The following is an 18,480-nucleotide window of genomic DNA, read 5'->3' on the forward strand; positions in this document are numbered from 1 at the left end:
TTCCCACAGCCACCACCAGGAGGCACCAGTTGGTTATACACTCCAGCCACTGTCTCCTTTCAGCCTCTGCTTTTCTGTTTTTGCTGCTCCATCTTTCCTTTAATACTTTTTAAACAGCCGCAATCCTGGCCTCATTCGCCCCCCAGAGCCCTTGTCTTTCCAATCCCCCCCCAGTCTGGGCCCAGCTGACCCATGGTCTGATCATCCCACTTCAGAGCAGCTCCTGGCTCTCTCTATTCCGAACCGGATCAGGGCCCGGGAGGGGGGGGGGGGGGGGGAAGAAAGGAGGATTCTCTGTGCCACCTGCCCTGTCTCCTCCAGGATGCAAAAAGTGAACCCCTGGAGCCTGGAGGCATACAGCTGAGCCTCAGCACTGAGGGCACAAATCCAGCCCAGCCACGCACAGCAGGCCATAGCATGGAGGCTGAATCCAGGGGGTGAACTGTCTGACTCCACAGTAATGGGCTCAGGCTCTCCCCAGACTCAGGCAGCATCACTGCATCACTTGCACTCAGAACTGCTCCCACTCCCATCCAGTAGAGGGCAGCGCTGCACATGCCCCCTTCAGCCCACCCGGTTGCCTCAGCCTCACCCTGGAGGGACCCGAGGTGGGGTAGGCGGGGCTCAGTCTCTTGGACCCCTTCAAGCCTCAGCGCCCGGGCTGGGGGTGCCAATAGCGGAGTGATTCTGTCCACGCCCAGGGCCACCCCCACTTACTGGATCATGCTGGCTGGAGTAACAAGGGCAGGGGCTGTAGCCCCTCAGTGTAGCTGGCTCTGGCACCCTCTTGAGGGGGAAAAAGGCCCTTGTGCCCCATTCCCCAACTTCACGGAGCCAACCAGTCCACCCATGCTGGGGCCAGAGCAGAGCCAGCGCCCCCATGGGGGAAAGGCCCGTGCCCCAATCCCGTAACCCTCTCCTACACACTCACTCAAACACATTTTTAGATGATTTTTTTTATTTTCTACAACCAGAAAAATCTCAAAAACCTACCAATAAAAAAAAAAATCAGTCCAGCTTTCTGCAAAAGTATATACAGCATCTGGGATTCCACAGCTCTGCTACAAACCACGCGTCATTTTAAGACAGCTTTGAAAAAAAAAAGTCAGTCTTAAAAGCGTCACCATATTTAAAAATATGCAGGGAAATGAAATTTCATTTCTATGGCTCAGCTAGGAATTGGTATAAAAAGGAGCCAAAACAATAGGCCACTTCCCCAGCTGGTGTCAGGCGGATGTCGCTCCACTGGTCAGATTGCCCAGCTGACGTGAACCAGCCATAGCTCGGCTGAGATCAGTTGAGGATCTGGCCCAAATATTTCAACCAAATATGTTAAAATTAAAGGCTAAAATTTAGAGGCTCCTCCCCAGGACTCCAGGTTCAACCAGTAATCCCCTGCTTTTCCATGGCAGGCAGGAGGCCCTATCCCTTGCCTGACTTGAGAAATCTCAGGCTACACGTCGATCGAATGCATAATAAAAACATCAGGCAGACAAGGCCCCAACTGCTTTGCTGAACCTTGCAGTCAAGGCTGGTCCCTTCAAAGGAAGCAGACGCGACCGTCTAAGATCCACGGCTGGCGGCCCTCCTGGAAGCGATCGAGAAGGAAAGCAGGTTGCATCTAAACCACCAAGCTCTCTCTGCTGAGGTCGTGGTTCTGGAAGGGAAACAGATGCGGCAGGATCAGCAAAGGAAGGGCCCCGTCTCTTGGCTGCAGCCCAAAGAGAGGTGAAATGTCTTGGAGCGAGACAGCACGCGCCACCTGTTTAGAGGGGACTAGCGCAGGGTGTCTAAAGGGGGGACAATCCAAGGTACTAGAGTTTTAGAGACAAGGTAGGTGAGGAATTATCTCCTTCACCAACAGGTGCGCAGACAGCACCAGTCAGACTCAAAAAAAGAGAAAAGGGGCAGGAGACTGGCTTAAATATCATGGTGAGTACTTATTTTGCCATCTCATTTAAGTCTCAAAAGGGGGGGTGCGGGTGAGAGAGAATCAGCACATGACCTAAGATTTAAGGGGTTGAGGGCAAATGCCCCCCCACCTTCTTTCCTGAGCCATGAGCACAAGAAAATTGCTTCTTCTAAAGAAACCGGCAAGCAGATATTTTTAGGGATCCCAGGACTCCAGGAGCTGGTGATTGCAGGAAAAACGTTACCCCCCAACACAGCATACAATGGGAGACTTGCAAAGAAACCCTAAGAGGTGACCGCACCCATTCACGAGCCAATTCAATAACTGGCCAGCCACTAGGGCCGACTGAGGAAGTCCGAGTCAAAGGGGAACGGGACAGGCAGAGCGTCGCCTGCAGGCTGGCTCACAGGAGTTTTGGAGGCTAGCACTGTTGGTTACGTGGGCCCGTCTAGATCCACCTGCCCCTCTATCCCTCCGAGCAGAGGTTTACCCTCCGGCAGTTAAAAGCTTCCTGCCCCACATAGCCTGGCAAAGAGCCTTTTGTGAAGGAACAATGAACCTACATCACAGCGAGATGCAGCATGAGCCACAGCCATTCCTGACATGGGATTTGCAACTGCCGCCCCCTAGAAGGGAAAAGCCCAGTGTCCCACTCCCCACCCCCCGAGCCAGCCAGTGCCCCCGCTGTGGGGTGAGACGGCAGCTGGCACCCCCTAGAGGGGCAGGGCCCCACAACCCATCCACTCACCCGTCGGATCCTGCGGTCATTCTTGCCCCGGGAGGAGACCGACTCGGTCTCTGTGTAGGGGGGCGGCGGTGGGGGGAAACCGTCCTCGTTCCGGTCCTTCCTGTTCCCCGATCGCCCGCTGGACCCACTGCCCCCATCCAGGTCCTCACGGCTGTTGGCTCGGCCCTTCCTGCGCAGCGCCTCCTGCAGCAGCCGCCTGTCATAGCGGTCCCTCTCCAGCTCCCGCAGGTCATCCCTGCTGCGGCTGCGCCGCTGGCCGTAGTACTCCTCTTCCCGCCAGTCGGGGGAGCTGTCCCGGCGCCGCCTGTCCTTCCCCCTGCCCCGCCCCTCGGGCTGTGGGGACCAGTCGCGGTCCAGGTCGTCCACAGAGTGGGAGCGGGGCCGCCGGGCGTAGTGCTCCTCTTCGTAGCGCTCACCCCGCCGGGGAGGGGGGGGGAGGAGGCGCCGGGCCTCACTGCTCCGCACGCTCTCCCCCTCCCCCATGTCACTGATGGGCGACATGGGCCGGCTCCGCAGCCGCTCCAACCCCTGGCGCAGCTCCTGGCGCCGGTCGTCTTCATGGAGGGAGCTGACCTCGCTCATCACGGAGGCTGGGAGAGGAGAGGGAGAGACAGGGTTAAACTGGACTCCCTGCTTTCCCCTGGCAGTTAGGGCTGGCCCCGATGCTCCAAGACAGCACTGGGGAGTTGTGCTGCAGGAGGTGGGGTGCTGGCTCAGAAGGGGGTGCTGTGGAGCAGGGCTGGGGCACTCTGGCCTGGAGGTCAGGGCTGGTCCTGATGCCCCAGCGTGGTGCTAGGGCATGCTGTGCTGCAGGAGATTCCCTGGCATCCCCAGGGTTTCTCACTGGATGGAAGGAGAAGAGGGATCTACAGCCAGGCGGCTACTCACCTTTCTCCAGCTTGCCGTTGGCCTGGCCTGGCCGCGTGGGGTCAAAATTGGCCAGCTCCTTCTCCATGTAATAAAGGACCCGCATGGAGTCGTCCTGCTGGTTAGCCTGGATCCGGTATCCGCTCCGCACCGCTGGGGAGAAAAGGAGCCAGAAAGGGAATGAGTATAGACCCTCTCAGCGCCAACCCTGTCTGAAGGGGCAGCCGTGCCCAGTGAGATGCAGCCACCTCTGGGGCGGGGCAGCTGGGAAACAGCCACACGTAACATTGCACAACAGCAAGTGAAGGAGAATCTCCAATCCAAACACAGGCAGGTGGAATGGAACTGCCCAGAGTGGGATTTGGCCAGTGGGTGAATGGGGCACATACAGACTTTTAAGAATCAACATGCTAAGCAATCTTTAATGATACTTGGTCAGCAACTCTCACCACACAGAGCCCCCTAGCACCACACTGGGGCCAGCACTGACTGCAAGGGAGAGAGCCGTCCCTCCTCCCCCCGCCAACACTGACACGCACTCCAGAAGGCAGTCTTCAGCCAACTCCCTGCATTACAGGTCTCCCATCTTAGCACTGTCCAGGCCTGAGCCTGCTTAGCCGCATGGCTCAGCCCCTGAAGGGGCTAAAACTGTGGCTGTCCCAGCTGACGGGGAGGCTGACACTGGCGAGCAGTGCCAATGCCATCCAGCAGGGGGCAGCTGTCTCACACCGCCAACTCCTGCTGCTGTACTGTCCTGGACTGGCATCTGCCAAGTCTCCGCTTCCCCAGCCTGGCTTCTCCTTACCTGAGTTGCGACCACTATCCGTGTCCCGGAGCAGGGGCACCTGGGAACTGTTCCCACCAACTACAAGGAAATCAAGAGGGATTAGGACATCAACAGCTTCAGCCTTGCTGCTCAGTGCCACGATTTCCCCGTCTATGCGCCCCAGTCCCGCAAGTCCCAGCACTCCAGGTTTGCAGGGTGAGGGCCCATAGTTCTACCGCAGGACCAGGAAACCTGTGATTAATTTATAGTCTGGTAGCACCCATAGTGCTAGGCACTGTCCGGACACAGTGAGAGTCCCCGCCCCGCCCCAGTGGAGATCTGGGCTCCGTCGCCTTGGCCGCTGCATGGACACACAGCGAGACAGTCCCTGCCCCTCAAAAGGGGGAACCAGCTGAGCACTGTAACTAGGACTGAGCCTGCTGCTATCCATCTTCCACCCTACCCTTAGGGTAGCCGGGGATTCAGGGACCAAATCCTCAGCTGACGTCAATCGGCACTGACTCCCGTGGAGCTATGGCCGGTTGGCAGATGCCCAGCGGTGCTCACGGACTCCAGCACAGTTAGTTGTTATTGTGGCAGCATGCAATTAACACAGAGTGTAACGTTACCGGAACTGGCTCTGTCGTACTCGGCCCCATAGCCATTGTACATGGGCGACATGGGGCCCATGGGGATCATGGCAGCGGGGGGACCTAGCTTCACAGGGTGCGGGTGGGCATAGATACTGGGGGCACCGACACTTGGATCATAAACACTGGGGACGCCAGCGGTGGCAGCTTTTCCGGCGGTGTAGACTGAAAAGAGAAAGCAGGGACGTTTGAGGGATCAGAGTACACAGATCAGCACAAACAGCCCCCATTGCAGGACTCTTCCTTCTGCAAACTCCTCTCCCAGAGCTGGGGAGAGAGCCCAGGAGTCCTGTCTCCCAGCCTCTCCCCTCCCCCCCCCGCTCTAACCACTAGACACCACTCCCCTCCCAGAGCTGGGGAGAGAACCAAGGAGTCTCTTCTCCCCGCAGCATGAGACAGAGGCAAGGACTCACGAGCTTCCGGACAGCAGCACTTCTCAGGGCAGCAGGGGCACCGGATGTAGCAGCAGCAGGTGTGGGGGCAGCACTGGCACCAGCAGATACCGAAGAGGAGAAGGATGAGGAGGAATCCCAGCACCACCAGGATGACGAAGAGCCAGTCTGCCAAGAACAAGAGGTTTCTCTTGACAGAGCCGATCGCCAGCAGGATCCATCCAGCAGATCAGCGCCAGGGCCTCCCTGGCCTGGGAAAATGGAGGCATGCACCAGCAAGGCCAAGGTTTGGCCTGGGGCTTTGGTTTTGAGAAACCCTAAGAGGGGCTGATTTCCAGGAGGCCCCATGGGAAATAAAACTAGACCAGTGGGAGGCAACGTGGCCTAGTGGGAAGTGCCCAATTCTACTTCTGGCTCTGCCAGTGGGTGACTTGGACACGTCATGGCTCTGTGCCTCAGTTTCCCCATCTCTAAAATGGGGGATAATAATCCTGAACTTCTTTGTAAAGATCTGCTAGTGGAGAGTGCTCTAAAGGAGCTATGCATTATTATGAATTAGCCAGGACTCCATTGCGCCAGGTGCTGTACAGACACAGACCAAAGACGCTCCCAAAGAGTGAATTAAAAGCACCTTTAGCTATCTCTCTCCTCCCACTGGCTCATCCTCCTAGCCCCGCCTGCGATCACGATCTAAGAGTAATCTGTACTACATAAATAATTAAGTATTATCATCATAGGCATGCGCACGGGTGTGCCCAGACACACCCGAATGCCGGGGAGTATAACCTTTTATATCTGTCCCGCAGATCTTTCAGATTTGGTACGGTGGTGCTGCCGCTGAAAGACTGCGGGCGCGCGCAATTTGTCGGCGGACGGGAAGAGAAAGCAAGCTGCCGCCGAAATGGAAGGAGACGCCCTATACTGTGGCGGAAAGGAAGGCACCTGTTCTTCGGGAGTTTTCTCGGCAGCGGGTGGTACGCAGTGAGAATTCCGCCGGTGGGAAATTCAGATGTGGCCCGCCGGTGAAATTGACATCGATACCCCTGACAAAGATTCTGGGTGCACACCCTAATCAAATGTGCTGCGCTCGCTAATGATTATGATAGAGCCTGGCATGCTAGTCATGGCCCAGGATCCCTATACTAAGGGCTGTACATTTTTATTGCTATACACAAAAATCACTAGGGAAACTTTGGTACATTTCAAGACCCAGACAGGACCATTGTGCTCATCCAGTCTGCTCTGCTGCAGAGGCTGGAGAACCTACCCCAGCAATTTTTGCCTGCAGCCCAGATCTGGGGGTTGAGCTAGAGCGCCCTTAACTCTGCCCTTTCGGTAGATTTCAAGCCAGGATCTGGTAGTTGAACTGAATCGGAGCTTTTAGAGAGAAACACCTGATCTCGAAAGAAACACTCCAAGGGCTGGAGAAACTGCCCCATCCCTGAGGCAGTCGTTCCAAGAGTTAATTCCGCTCCGCAGGGAAAATCTACACCTCTTATTTCCAGTCTGGATTTATCTCAGTTCATCCCCCCAACTGTCAACTCGCTCTGCCTTTGTCTGCTGGGTTAAAGAGCTCTCTGCTTCCCAAAATCTCCTCCTCAGGGAGGTGCTGTTAGACTGGGATCAAGTCGCCTCTGAACCTTCTCTAGGAGAAACTCCACAAATTGAGCTCCTTCAGTCTCCTGCTACCAGAGCTCAGATCATCTTGGTGGCTCTTTTTGAAACCCCCGGCCCAATATATGTTCTCCCCATTTCCCAACACAGACACTCAGTGATATTGGGAGAGGTGGCACATACAAAACAGAGCCATTCAGTGCATGATTAGCCTGTGGAACTCACTGCCACAAGATGCTGTTGAGGCCAAGAGGGACTGGATGATAGGCCAACCTCGGCAAGGTCCTATGCTCAACTTGACGGCATTTTACTAACACGTCCCTCACCCTCCTGCTCAGCGTCCGGATACAGTTTGACATCTTGACACCCTGCATGACTAGTCTCCCAGACAGAATAGTTGGGTACACACCCAGTCCCTGGCAGGGGGGGAAGGGATGGTCATGGGGGGCATAGAGTCTGGCATGGGGAGGTGGAGGGAATCGCTGAACTAGCATGAGGATAAATACACTGAAGATTGTGAGATGCTCAGATATGACAGTGACGGAGGCCAGATAAGCAACTAAGATTGACTAGATCATCATGGTCTGTCTGACCCCCTCCATCAGGCCAATATCTAAGAGGGAACATCTGTGAGGGAAGTGGAGTCAAGTGGGTGGGGGGGCGAGGGTGGCTGGGAGCCGGGACTCCTGGGTTCTATGCCTGGCTCTGGGAGGGGAGTGGGGTCTGGGCTGAGAGGCAGAGTACATGCTCAACACCACTTTGCTTTCTCTTGGTGGTAGGGCACAATCTAAACACTCAAACACGAACACACCAGGAGATGCAGAGTTCAGGCTCGGGAGGAACGGTCACCTTGAGTTGGACCCCTTTGATCCTTGCGCTAAGGAGTAAAGCCAGGTCAAAAATATTCCATCAGGACAGTTTTCCATCAGAAAATGCCACGTTGATGAAATCAGGGCATTTCGCAGGAACGTACAGATTGACTAGAGTATTGTTCAGACTTGTAATATAAGTCTATGGCCCCTGACCAAATGAAATAGAAAAGCTGAAACAAAGCATTTGGTACTTTTGGCATTCTGCCCCCAATTTGGGGAGACCGGAGCCTTTCCAGATTTCACGCTTAATTCAGAATATCACCATTTCCATTCTGCAGGAAATAAGTTTTCACCAGCAATACTAAAGACTTTCACAGGGTGATCACAGCTCTGTCGCCCTTTGCTGGGCAGAATCAGAACAGGATGATGGTATTACCTAGAAATCAATAAATAATTCCATCATAATAATTAAGCATTACAAGAGAACCTGGAACTCAACGTCCCAGGACCCCTATGCTAATTGCTGTACATTTTTATTGCTCTTATGTTTATGAGGGTAGTAGCTAGGAGCCCCATTCTCAGGCCAGGACCTGATTGCGCCAGGCGCTGTACAGACACAGAACAACGATGCTTCCAAAGCGTGAATTAAAGCCCCTTTAGCTATTTCTCTTCTCCCACTGGCTCACATCCTCCTAGCCCTGTCTCCAGTCATGACCTAAGAGTAATGTGCACTACATAAAAGCTGAAGTGGTGGTATAATTCCTCCTCCCCACCCTCCATCCCCTGAATCTAGCAAGGCAAGTACCTTCCATGTGCCCTATCTGAAAGCCTGGCAAAAGCTCCGAGACCTCGGATGATTTGCCTATGGGACAGAGAGAGAGAGAGACAGTTACTAGAGATATAGGTGAATGCCATTAAGGCAAGCGATTTGAAGCTAGCTGTACTACAAAGGCGGGGACGGGGATTGTAAACAGCACGCTGGCCTAGTTGGGCATTCAAACTGGCACCCGAGTGCTTGGTGCTTTAGAGATCTCACTCGCACAGAAACAAAGATTCAGGATGTCGCTCCAGCTGGGTACCCTTGCCAGGGAGGAAAATCACCACTGATTGAGCCCTGCCACGTGGGCATTTGGTGCAAGGAATGGGGGAGAGACCAAGCTCCTCTTTTTCCCCTTAACTAGCAACAAATCCTCAAGCCAGGCTTCCAAACTTCACGGCTGCAGCATCGGACTCCCGCCATGGCAAACTCTGAAGCAGCCATCAGCGGACGCACATTTGACTTGGGCAGTCTTGTGTATTCTACAGGGATGAAGTGGAGCCAGATGCTACATACTCCAGGAGAGAACCAAAGCCACAGATCCACATGGCCCTGTTCTTCAGAATCTTGCAGCCAAAGCTGTGGTGAATTTGGATAGAAGTCCAGATGCCCCCGGTCTCCAGAACTCTCCAGCCGAATCCAAGATGGATTTGTCTGTAGATCCACTATGTGCTCCTGGACCTCCACAGCTGGAACCAGGACAGTTTGGACCCACGCACAGCATGTTCTCCAGAGCACTAGACACAATTCCATCCTCCTCCTCCTCAAAATGCCTCACCCTGAGCTCGGCTCCCGTAAGAGCCAGTCCCTTTGCCCCAACTAGTCTTGCTCTCCTGCTCCCTTCTCCCCAAGGCTCCTAGGATCTCTGTCTCTAATCTAGGCAGCACCTTCTCTCCCTTCCGAGCAGTCCACCCCCTCCTGTTGTGCCATGGTGGCTCTGGGTGGGGTGCTGGGCCGACAGCCACCCAGATGGTACCGGCATCAGAGCAGCCATCCAGCCAGGACGCCTCTTATCCCCATTTGGGGACAGTCAGGGCATTTGGGACAGTCAGGCCACTGCAAGGGGATATCTGGGTGAGGTGAAGGGAGGTTACAGAAGACAGCCCCTTTCGGGTCAGGGCTGTCCAGGCACAGCTGTCCTGAGGGAGTCCCCGAGGGTGCTGGAAAAGCATCTCCAAACATGGCAATATTTTGCCCACCACTGAGCTCTTTCGCATTGCTGCATCTCCAAGTATCACTGGCCCCATTCTACAGAAAGAGGATGATGAATTTCCCTGATGAGCTAGAACCCAGGAGTCCTGACTCCCAGCCCCTCCACCTGATCTTAGCCCACTAGACTCCACTCCCTGCCCAGACCTGGGATGGAACCCAGGAGTCCTGGCTCCCAGCCCCACAACCTTAACTGCCCTAGATCTCCAAGGAAGAGCTGTGCAGCACAGCTGCACCCACACGACTGAGTGCCAGCCTCCTCTGCTGTCCCCTTGAGGCAGGGAGCTGGGGCACCGCTCATGAAAGTGACACATTGGTGTCAGTGACAAAATCGTGGGTGTGGGGAAGCACAACAGGGGGTGGGGGGCAGAGTCATTACAGGACTAATTACTATTAGGTCATGGAGCTCCAGAGCCCTGAGGGCTGCTCTCTGAACATCAGCTGCTCCGCCTGCCTCAAAACAGTCAGGACATGAGGGGTTAAGGAGCTTAATCAGCAGCAAAAAGCTCCCGATTCCCATGATCAACAAACGGGATAAGCCAGGAATAGAACCCAGGAGTCCTAACTTCCCATCCCCCTACTTTAACCCACGCTCCACACAAAGCTAGGATAGAACCCAGCAGTCCTGGCTCCCAATCCTTCTGGCTCTAACCCATTAGACCTCACTTTCCTCCATGGGCCAGGCATAGAACCCAGGAGTCCTGGCTCCCAAACCCTTTACTCTAACCCACTAGACCTCACTTCCCCAGGGCCAGAACCCCCTGCTTTCACACACTAGATCCCATATCCCTCCCAGAACTGGGGCTCAAATCCACTGCAGAATACAGAATACCTTTCTAGCTCCAACTCAGCTGGGGCAGGGACTGGCTCTGACTGTGTGTCCATGCAGCATCCAGCACAGCTGCACTATTCTAATATTAATAGCAGTGATTGCTCTTTGGGAAGCTAGGCCAGCTACGCTGGACAGACACGTTGGTTCAAAGAGGACACTGAATGGGAAGGAGTTCACTGCAAACAGCAGAGGACAGGAGTTAATACAAAGGGACTTAGGGAGCAGGAACTAACAGGGTTTTCCAATCAGCAGTGGAGGACTGGGAGGCTGAAATCCCTGTTTGCAGAGCACCGTGCAGTGCACAGAGGAAAGGGTTCATACGGAAGATGCTGTGGGGCAGAAGCAGAAAGGCCCTGAGGATGAGGAAGGGAGGCAGGAGCTGTGTGAGCAGGACAGCAGCCCTGCGTGGGCTGCAGAAGTCACCGCTTCCCCTTTCTGGTTAACCTCTTCCTAACCCACAATGCTGCAGACACCTCTGCTTGCTGCTGCTGTTCACTGTCTCTGAAAGCGGCTGTCGAGGAAGTTGGGCACCGGGCAGAGAATGGCATGCACTAATTTACTGGGTACGTGGGGGAAGGGAAGGAGCAGCCTTGTCTAGCTCAACATCTGTCCCCGCCCCAGCTCAGAGCCATGTGCCAATCTATCTTATTGCCCCTCCCACAGATCCCTGCTACCCTGGAGCAGAGTGGTAAACCCATCTAGCCTGGTATCCTGCCTCCTCCCTGCTACCGAAGATCAGGCCCATGGGCCCATCTAGCCTGGCATCCTGCCACCTGCATGCCCCCCCATTCAGATCCATGGGCCCATGGAGCCTGGTATCCCATCTCTGATAGCACCCCCCCCCCCCCCCCACACATCCCTTTCTAAAGCCCCATTAAGGCATCCCACTCCCCACCTGCCCATGTCCCAGTCCCACTTACCCAGTACAATGAGTTCAGCGTAGGCCTCGTTGTTGCCCTGCAGGTCCTGCGAAGAGGTGACGGTGCAGTAGTACACACCGCTGTCGCCCCACGCCGTCTGGTCGATGCTGAGGTCAGCATCTGTGGGGGAGACAGATGAAGGTAAAGCTGGAGACACTGGAGCCATGGCAGGAGAATAGGGGTCACAGAGTAACATGCAGGAGGAGTCTCCAAGCAGGACAGCTAGTGCACCAACAGGCCCTTTCAGAATAGTCTAGGCAAAGGCAGGGGTGTCAAGTGGTTAGAGCACAGAGCCAGGACTCCTGGGTTCTCCCCCCAGCTCTGGCCAGAAAATGGGGCCTTGTGGTTAGAGCAGGGGGCTGGGAGCCAGGACTCCTGGGTTCTATCTCCAGCTCTGGGAGGGAGTGGGGTTAGAAAAGCGTGGGGCTGGGCATCAGGGCTTCACATTTTGATAAGATACCAGCCAACTGGAGGGTGTTTAGAGAAACAGCAACAAAAATTCCAGGGTCCTTGGGGGAGGCTCTCTGGTCTGGGCTGTGCAGGAAGGCAGATTGGATGGGTACATCGGTCTCTGCTGGCCTTGGGGGGCGGGGGGGGATCTATGAATTATCCAGGGTTTGTGGGATGGAGTTATAGGGGAAAGTTAAAAGCAGAATACTCCCCACAGGGCTCAGCGGCCACAGTCACCACCTGCGAATCTCTAACAATGGCGTTTCCACCAATTGAGGGCTTTCAAAACTGAAATGAATACTAAATCCTCAAGTGCACAAACAACCCACCACGCCCTGCTGTTGGGAACAGGCCAGAGTAGCAGGAAACCGGCTAACAGGCCCTTTTGATCTCAGAAGTTTACAATTCTTAGGCACACAAAGGACCCTTCACCCCTCTCTGCTAGAATCAAGGGGCCTTCGGCCAGTGTGTGGATGGTTCCTTACATAAGGAAATTGAAAGGCATAGCTATGCTGGAGTAATTATACTTCTAGCTGTACCTCTCTGTGTGGATACGCTGGCCAGATTGATATAGCATACTGGTATAGATTCTCCTAGCGTGGACAAGTCACTGCCCCACTCCATGCCTCGGTTTCCCCATCTGTGAAATGCGGACAAAGATACCGACCTCTGACAGAGATCTACTGATGAAAAGAGCTAGAGATTATTATACCAGCAAAACTGCGCTTTGGCTGGTGTAGCATAGTTCAGCTCCATAAGCAAAATAAGCTATGCCAGCAAACACACAGTTTTACCAGTATAATGGCATTGATGCAGGAGTTTTTGTTGGCACAGCTGTCAGAGATCACACTTCTGATGGACACAGCTACGCTATCAAAGTCTGTAGTGTCAATCTACTTCTGTTCCACTATAGCTATGCCAGTCAATCCGCACACATAGATGAGCCCTGTATTACATATACCGAGAATCCTAGATTAACAACTCCTTAGGGCAAGGATTGTCTGTTCGGTGTTTGCACAGCAGGACCCTGGTCCATGACTAGGGCGCCTGGGTGCTACAATAATTCAACTACTGGTGTTTGAGATTTTGGGCCCAGAGAGAAGACAGACACTTGCTCAGTGTCAAACAGCAGAGTTAGAAATCATACCATTCACAGCTCTTACCATCGATAGATCTCAGAGCTCTTTACAAAGGAGGTCAGTATCATTTTCCAGGTTGTACAGATCGGGGAAACAGAAGCACAGAGACAAGAGGTGACTTGGCCAAGGTCACCCAGCAACCCAATGGCAGAGCTGTGACTAGAACCCTGGTGTCCAGAGTCCGGGCCTGGCCAGCTTTGGAAAAAGATTTTCAGAAGCTGCTATCGATTTTGGGCCTGGATTTTCAGAATGTGCTAAGCGCCAGCTCCCCAAAAGAAGTCTGTTTTCTGTTAGGAGTCCCAGTGAAATCACTAGTTGCTTCAGAAAAATGTCAGGCCAATTTATAGGCAGGCTGGATGGTTTATTGGATAGAATACTACACTGGGAGGCAGAACATGTGGATTCTGGCCCTGGCTCTTGCTGCTGACTTCCTGTGACTTCAGACATGCCACTTCACCTCTCTGTGCCCAAGATCTTGTGCCCCAAATCTTGAGTTGCTTTTGACAAACTTGGTCCATGCCCATTAGAGCATCTTGTACTTTGGCTGGACATTTCCTCTCATCTGACCTCCTATATAACACAGACCAGGGACTTTGGACAATCCACCACTTCCCTGGAGAGTTTGTTCCAACAGTTAATCACTCTGGCTGTTAAATTTTCCACTTTCTTTCTAATTGTCTGGCTTTAACTTCCATACATAGGTTCTTATTCTGTCATTCTCCACTAGATTGAAGAGCCTATTAGTTCCTGGGATTTTCTCCCCATGAAAGAGCGATTAAGTCACCTGCTGATCTTCTTTTGGAGAAGCTAAACAGATCAAAACTTTTTCACTCTCTCACTGTCAGGCCTTTTCTCCAGTCCACAGATCATTTTCATGCCTCTTCTCTACACCTTCTGCAGTTTTTCCAACATCTTTTATAAAAAGCACACCCCAGAGCTGGATGCAGCATTCCTATATTGTTCTCCTTGATGGGAACAAGCTTTTTAAACTTCATAAACAAGCAGTTTCGACCCCTGCTCCAATTCTCTGAGCGATACAGAGTTCTGGGATCTGTGACATCCAACGCTCCTCACGAAATCCAACTGCGATGCCTAGCAGTCTAACTAGGACATCATTAGAGTCGTGAGCAAATTGGCTGGAGATGCAGGTCAGTGGAATGGAACCAGTTTCAATTAGACTTCCTGTCCCAAACGGTAATTAAACCTTTGCAAAGTGCTTCAAGGATGGAAAGTATTATGTAAGGGGATTAGAACTGTGATTAGCTGTAAGTAGGGTTCTGATTTAACTGTTGGGTAGTGCTGTTAGTCAGCTGCAGTGTTCCACCCCTGAGCTGGCTGCATTTTGGTAGGGGAAGTGATCCACAGTTTATAAGCACAAGACTCTAGATGAGTGTTAGAAACTGAAGATTTTTGCAGTATGAATCATGCACCAACTGGGCTAGGTTATGACAGAGCTACTGTTATCACAGAAACGCCTCCGGGTAAGACAACACAAAAAAAAAGGCATGATAATTTAGCGGAGTTTGGCTGGAGACAGTTGGAGCACAGCTCCAGTTGGTTTTAGACACATGATCGCAAGGCAGAGTTTTGCTGTGGACTTTTGACCTGCCATAATACAATGGAGTTGATTTGCTCTAGTTTCACAACTTAAAAGCAGCAGAACCTGAAAATATTTATATTGGAGTAGAGCCAACCGAGATCATGCCAGGCACTGCTGAGACACAGGCCCTGCCCCAGCTGAGATCAGGGCTCCACTGTGCTGGGTGCTGCCCAGACACACAGCAAGAGACAGTCCCTGCCCCAAAAAGCTTCCAATCAAACTAGACAAAGGCATTCTTTACTGTTCTAAACTCTCTCCTGTTTCTGTCTGCTGTTAAATATTTGTTGGGCTAAACCCAAGAAGCGGTTGCATTTCAATGTGGCGCAAGTGACATCTAAGGGCTATTAAGAAGCTGCAGCATTCCACCCCAGAGGTGGCTGCATTTCCGCAGTGGAGAACTCTCTTCCAATAGCTTAACAGCAACCCTTTCTTTTCAAAGCTCCCACTTCAGTTTCAAAGCCACTGCTGTATTAGTTCCCATCTTCTGGAAACCAACATGCCATGGACATAAACAGGAATTGTCTGGGCTTGGAGTTAAGGCACTCAGAAGATCTGGGTTCAGTTGGTGCTCTGCCACAGATGCCCCAAGTGAGCTTGGGCACATTACTATAGCTCTGTGCCTCAGTTTCCCCAGCTATAAAATGGGGATGATAATCCTCCCTCTGTATTTTTAGATGATAGCAAGAGATAAACTCTGTGGGGCAGGGACTGTGTCTGTGCAGCACCCAGAGCTACAGCCCCAATCTCAGCTGGGGCAGGGACTGCTTCCATTTCTCCTGATGTTATTGAAATACACCTAATAAGTGAGCAGTGCAACAAACCCCCTGCCCCCCCATACACAGTTATCCCCATCTCAGCTGGGGGACTGCTACGCACAATCATAATGCACCTAATAAGCAAGCACACAGCCATCCCTCTGCTCCATGCATATTATTGGTGATGGGGCACCAAGTCCCTGGGTGCTACCATAATACACCTTTAAGTGAGTTGGGGCTACCGTGAAACATCTAATAAACGACCTGCACAAAAAGCCCTCCACCTGGCACAGTGCTGTAGGTACCACTCCCGCCCCCTGTGTATTACCATAATACACCTAATAAGCCTTCCACCTGGTACAATGCCTCCCTGGTATGCTACCATAATCTACCTAATAAGCAGGCAGTTATAAAAAGCCCTCCATCCTTCCCTGGAACCTACTGTTGGTGATGGTGATCCGGCGCCCCTGATAGAAGTCCCCCAGCGTCACAGCGTTGCCCTGCTTGGTGGCCACCACCCGCACGGTGCGCGTGTTGTCCTGGCACTCCACATAGGGGTTGTAGCCAGGATTGTTCTGCTGCAGCTGGTTGGTGAGCTGGCTCTCCTGACTGCTGGGGTTGAAGGCATCGGCCAGGCGGCTCCGGCAGTAGGACTTATACTTCCAGGTGACGATGGGGGGCTGGGTGGCTGAGGTTTGGTAGTTGCACTGAAGGGTAACGGGCTGGAAGAGGATCACCACGTTGAAGGGGTTCAGCACTGTGACTTGCATCCCATTGGCAGGGCCTGGAACAGGAAATGGGTAGGGTCAACTGGGAGATCAGGTCAGATCGGCCGAGGAGGGTCACAGATGGGGTAGGGGGTTTGCGCCAGGTGAGGGAATGACAGAGCTAGAAAAGAACCCAGAAGTCCTGCCTTCTAGCCCCCCTGCTCTAACCACTAGACACCACTCCCCTCCCAGAACTGGGAACAGAACCCAGGAGTCCTGACTCCCAGCTCCCTGCTCTAACCACTTGGCCCCATTCCTGTAACTCTAGAGGTCAGATTTCCATTACAGCAATTGACTCAGAGCCATATGACCTGGCCTGACAGCTGGTTAAGCAGGACTAACTTTTTTAGCCCCTCTTTTGAGGGTAAACAGCCATTGAAGAGTCCAGTGAAAGATCTCAAATGACCTGCCAAGTTTTTGGACCACACTCTAGCCCCTAAAGAGTTAACACCTGGCTGTTTCCTTATTACTGGGCAAATCCGGAACAGAAACCACCTCAGTGTTAACTCATCACTTCCCAGGCTTGCTTGAAAGTGCTTCTGATCACCACCACTTTCACCGGCTCACGAGCCATTCTGCACAACACCCTGTCCATCATACCCGCTCCATCGCTAGTCCAATAACCCCTGGCCTCAGTGCACTCAAAATGGGAATGCCTGGTGCTTTTCAAAGTCCCCAGTTATGAACCCACAGAGCTCCATGTCTAAGAACACCTGGGATATCCTAGAGGTGAGTGGCAGAACTGAGAATAGAACCCAGGAGTCCTGGCCCCCAGGCTCCTCCTTTTCAAACCCACTAGACCCCACTCCCCTCCCACAGCTGGGGATAGAACCCAGGAGTCCCAGCTCTTGGTCACTTTATATTCAACAGGTCTCATTCCCCCCCAGTGCCGAAATGCAGCCACCTCCAACGTGATCCCCCACGACAACCATGCCACCAGGAAGGGCTATGGATAAGAGAAAGCACCTCCCCAAAGGCACAACACCCAGCAGGAGTTTCGGCAGACGTGAGCTCACCAGGACAGGGCGGCCGCCCTTCCGGGGAGAGGAGGCCATGCCTGCGTCCCCGGATTAGGGCGCGCCCAGCACCAGGAAGGGCTGTATTTAGGCGACACAGGACACCCCTGCCGTTACCTCACTTGGCGTGGGAAGCGGAAGAAGCCAGCGGGCATGAAACCCGGGGTTGTGGGAAAGTTGAGGGCTGAGGAGGAAGCTATTTTTGGACAGCTTCTTGCACTCCCTGTTTTTACCTTGGAGGGAAAAGTTAAAGGCGCCCAGCAGGCCAAGAGACAGGCTGGCGAAACAGACCCGGGTGTGTGGGAAAGGACCCCTGGGATCTCTGATCTCCCCACCCCCCATCAGGCTACAGGGGATCCCCTATCCAGCCCCTCACTGGCCCTACCCCCACCACATGGGACCCCAATCCAGCCCCATGAGCTGCCCCCAACAGCTGAAGGGGGACCCCATGCCAAACCCCCCCATGTCCACTAGTGGGGCAGGCCAGGGTCCCACACTAACCCTGCCCCATGACTGCTAGTGGGGCAGGGGGCACCAGGGGGGAGCCCAGAGACAACCCCCCCACACTCTCTCTAGTGGGGCCAGGGACACCAGGAGGGACCCACACCGACCCCTCCCCCACCCTGGGGGCACAGAAGCCCCAGCCTGAGGGAGCCACAGGTGGGCGGGGCTAATCCCCTCCAATCAGCCGTCGAATTTCTCTCTCCCCAGCCCCTGCCGCCCGGGACAGGAGACCCCGCCGCGCGCAACTGCCCCTCAGAGGAGGGTGGAGGGCAAAGAAAGGCGGGAGCGCAGCGCGCTCGGGCAGCGCCAGGGCGGTTACCTGGGACCCACGCGCCGCCTAGGAGCCACAGCAGGGTCAGCAGAGCCGGTCGGGGTCCCCGGGTCTCCATCCCCGCCTCCCCCAACCGACGCGGGGCCGGCGGGCAAGGCTGAGGAAGGGTTGATTCGGCCGCGTCGAGCTCCCCGATTGAGTCGTCTGCGTCCGCTCGTCTCCTCCTCGCTCACTCAGGTGCTGCCGCCGCTGCCGCCACCGCGCCCAACGGGCGGGACGTACCAACCCAACTCCGTGAGGGGGTGGGGAAAAGAAATACTTCCTCCAGCCCAGCAGCCCCGAGAGAGGGCTCTCAACCCTGACTCGACCGTGTCTTTGTATCAGGGGCCAGGGCTTGCCACTTCTCCTCTTTAAAGCGAGGGCGGGTTTTAACGTAAAC

At 54.0% G+C, this 18,480-nt stretch overlaps 1 protein-coding gene across 2 annotated transcripts; it reads right to left on the bottom strand.

Annotated features, from left to right (window-relative positions):
• Positions 1-735: 735 nt before the first annotated feature.
• Positions 736-18,480, bottom strand: LSR (lipolysis stimulated lipoprotein receptor). Of its 2 annotated transcripts, XM_067558517.1 has the most exons (10): positions 18,090-18,480; positions 15,926-16,267; positions 11,540-11,659; positions 8,567-8,623; positions 5,357-5,503; positions 4,923-5,108; positions 4,333-4,392; positions 3,549-3,680; positions 2,661-3,250; positions 736-1,657 (listed from the first exon to the last, which is right to left on the bottom strand). In XM_067558517.1, exons 1-10 carry the CDS (start codon positions 18,157-18,159, stop codon positions 1,622-1,624), a joined length of 1,740 nt encoding a protein of 579 aa, XP_067414618.1. In that variant the 5' UTR covers positions 18,160-18,480; the 3' UTR covers positions 736-1,621. The 2 variants fall into 2 exon arrangements, with proteins under 2 accessions (XP_067414618.1, XP_067414619.1); XM_067558518.1 differs by lacking the exon at positions 8,567-8,623 and having other exon boundaries at positions 18,090-18,477.

This window comes from Emydura macquarii, unplaced genomic scaffold (genome assembly GCF_026122565.2).
Source record: "Emydura macquarii macquarii isolate MOO-44397 ecotype Brisbane River unplaced genomic scaffold, CSIRO-AGI_Emac_v2 contig_2116, whole genome shotgun sequence".
Lineage (NCBI taxonomy): Eukaryota > Metazoa > Chordata > Testudines > Chelidae > Emydura > Emydura macquarii.

What these genes read in the sequence shown, in the direction of transcription:
- LSR (XM_067558517.1), bottom strand. Translation starts at nt 18,159, where the DNA reads ATGGAGACCCGGGGACCCCGACCGGCTCTGCTGACCCTGCTGTGGCTC. An exon ending in CCGGATCACCATCACCAACA is followed by an intron (nt 11,660 to 15,925) that starts GTAGGTTCCAGG and finishes TCTCCCCCACAG; the next exon opens with ATGCTGACCTCAGCATCGAC. An exon ending in CAACGGCAAGCTGGAGAAAG is followed by an intron (nt 3,251 to 3,548) that starts GTGAGTAGCCGC and finishes CTCCTCTCCCAG; the next exon opens with CCTCCGTGATGAGCGAGGTC.